The 2,990-nt window shown below is 40.2% G+C and overlaps 1 protein-coding gene across 1 annotated transcript; it reads left to right on the top strand.

The window, feature by feature from the left end:
- Positions 1-794: 794 nt before the first annotated feature.
- Positions 795-2,317, top strand: LOC109465515 (E3 ubiquitin-protein ligase UBR4-like; the record flags this gene model as incomplete). The annotated part of the gene is made up of 3 exons (XM_019762872.1): positions 795-909; positions 1,298-1,469; positions 2,173-2,317. Coding segments are annotated over exons 1-3 (432 nt in total), but the record flags the coding sequence as incomplete, so codon positions are not given.
- Positions 2,318-2,990: the final 673 nt, after the last annotated feature.

Below are 2,990 nucleotides of genomic sequence, written 5' to 3'. Positions count from 1 at the left end.
CCCCACATGCATTCACCACAGAACTGAAGATCCTTACAGCATTTGACATGAAAACACCTCGACTTGGAAAACATTTAATGTCTTGGTCATGTTGTGAGGCGATCCTATTCAAGGAGACCACGTGTCCAAGGTGACCGCTTTTCTTCGGTCCCCCTGGGTGTGTAAGATGTGTGTACTTTGTAAGATATGTGTACCTTGTGTGTAAGATGTGTGTAACCTTGTGTGTAAGATGTGTGTACCTTGTGTGTAAAGATGTGTGTACCTTGTGTGTAAGATGTGTGTACCTTGTGTGTAAGATGTGTGTACCTTGTGTGTAAGATACGTGTACCTTGTGTGTAAGATGTGTGTACCTTGTGTGTAAGATATGTGTCCCTTGCGTGTAAGATGTGTGTACCTTGTGTGTAAGATGTGTGTACCTTGTGTGTAAGATGTGTGTACCTTGTGTGTAAGATGTGAGTACCTTGTGTGTAAGATGTGTGTACCTTGTGTGTAAGATGTATGTGTATTGTGTGTAAGATGTGTGTACCCTGTGTGTAAGATATGTGTACCTTGTGTGTAAGATGTGTGTACCCTGTGTGTAAGATACATGTATGTGTACCTTGTGTGTAAGATGTATGTACCTTGTATGTAAGATACATGTATATGTACATTGTATGTGTACATGTACCTTGTGAAGAAACCAGTGAGAAGAGGAGAGAAGAACAGTGGGAGGAGAGAAGACAGCGTAGACGACAGAGACCAGCACAAACCTGCACGCAACCAGACGATTTCACCTGTGTCAACTGTGGCAAAGTATGCCGCTCCAGGATCGGCCTCTTCAGCCACAGCAGGCGATGCATGAAGACATCCTGATCCACGGCGCACACTCCATCGTCTTTCGAGATGAAAGGATGCCAACAACAACAACATGTACCTTGTGTGTAAGATGTGTGTACCTTGTGTGTAAGATGTGTGTACCTTGTGTGTAAGATTTGTGTACCTTGTGTGTAAGATGTGTGTACCTTGTGTGTAAGATGTGTGTACCTTGTGTGTAAGATGTGTGTACCTTGTGTGTAAGATGTGTGTACCTTGTGTGTAAGATGTGTGTACCTTGTGTGTAAGATGTGAGTACCTTGTGTGTAAGATGTGTGCAACTTGTGTGTAAGATGTCTGTACCTTGTGTGTAAGATGTCTGTACCTTGTGTGTGTACCTTCTGTGTAATATGTGTGTACCTTGTGTGTAATATGCTGTACCTTGTGTGTAAGATGTGTGTACTAGTTGTATGTAATACATGTATTCTGTACCTTGTGTGTTCAGGTATGGATGATCCTGTGAATGAAGGACAGCAGATGTGCCAGTCTATTGTACAGCAGCTCCTGGCCATAGCAGACAGTGCTTTATGGGAGCGCTTCATCCACTGCTTCCTGCTTCACTCCAACTCCACATCAGTGCGTTGGCAGGCACACTTGTTGTTATTGAGCATCTTCAGGTTTGTATAGGGACTTGTCTATTACCACTGACTGTTATACTTCATGTTTCAGTTGAAGTACAGTAACTGGAGGGCATTTGTGTTAAGTCAGTGCTCTAGCCTGCCTTAAATTTTTTTCCGTCAACTCAAGTTTGTTTGATGCAACATCAAGCCGACCACCAAATAAAGGCAGGCAATATAATTCTAGTGTTCCTGTTTCCATCTTACAACTGCCGGGAAATACGAGTGCATTTTACAATGTATATAGACCTATCAACTCTATTATTCTCACTGACAGTGTACATTTTCATATTCATACGCAAAATTACTCCCAATAGATAGTACTATGTTGTTGACTTTCTGGTCAGACAGCTGATGAAGACTGAGCTAAGTTTGGAGAACAGTTAATTCTCATTGACGTATTTTACCAACTCAGATGAAGTTTCATGCTACATGTATTACATGTACATGTACCTGCAGTCTCTTGGCTCCAAGAGCCTATTTGGACCTGTAAAATATCTAAAATAAAATAATTATAATTGTAAAGTTTGGAATAGATTATTATATAAACTATTTAGTTATTAATTTGATTTATAAGATAATAGTACATGTATGACTTGTATAGAGATGATAGAAATGTCCAGATTTAAACCAAATTTTTCCTATGGTACCCGTGACAAAGTGTGTTGTGAATCCTGACATACATGTACCTGTTTCTCCCCAGTTACGGTAATACAGAAGGACAGAACCTGCTGCTGGACCTGATGTGGGGAGTCTGGCCACATCTCCCCTCCTACGGCAGGAAGGCAGCTCAGTTTGTGGACCTGCTGGGCTACTTCTCCCTCAAGTGCTCCATGTTCAAAGAAAAGGTACAGTACTCAGTGGAACAGCTCTCAGTTGTCAGTAAATAATTTCATCAGGTTGGTAAACGAATGAATAGCAAAGTTCTTTGATCACAACCATTTATTTTTATGAGCCGACATTTCGATGACCGTCTGTCATCTTCATCAGGAACAGCCTCCAGTTTAATTCCGGACTTCCAGTTTAATTCCGGACTGGCCTCCCATATCTCAGCCACCTTACACCCTGATGGGCTAAAATTGCAAACTATAGGTAAAAATGATGTAAGAAATACGTAGCCACCATCGATTGCCCCCTGGGGAATAATCTAAAGTTGCAACATTATGCATAATTATGCATAATTATGCATAATTATGCATAAGGTTTTGAAGGTTATGCATAATTATGCATAATGGTCAAGGGTTATGCATAATTCTTCAAACAGTTATGCATAATTGTTCATAAGGCTTGCTAGGGTTATGCATAATTATGCATAACTGTTCTCAGGGTTATGCATAATTATGCATAATTATGCATAAGTGTTTTTAGGGTTATGCATAATTATGCATAATTATGCATAAGTGTTTTTAGGGTTATGCATAAATATGCATGATAGTTCTTAGTGCGTAATAATACACATGGGATTTTCCAAGTTACACCGTGGTTTTGCTGTCATATCATTGTTATGCTTGCAAAGTTAGA

This window comes from Branchiostoma belcheri, unplaced genomic scaffold (genome assembly GCF_001625305.1).
Source record: "Branchiostoma belcheri isolate BF01 breed outbred unplaced genomic scaffold, Haploidv18h27 scaffold1519, whole genome shotgun sequence".
In the NCBI taxonomy this organism is placed as follows: Eukaryota; Metazoa; Chordata; class Leptocardii; order Amphioxiformes; family Branchiostomatidae; genus Branchiostoma; species Branchiostoma belcheri.
The sequence above is the reverse complement of the archived record's forward strand: the minus strand, read 5'-3'. Positions and strand labels throughout refer to the sequence as shown.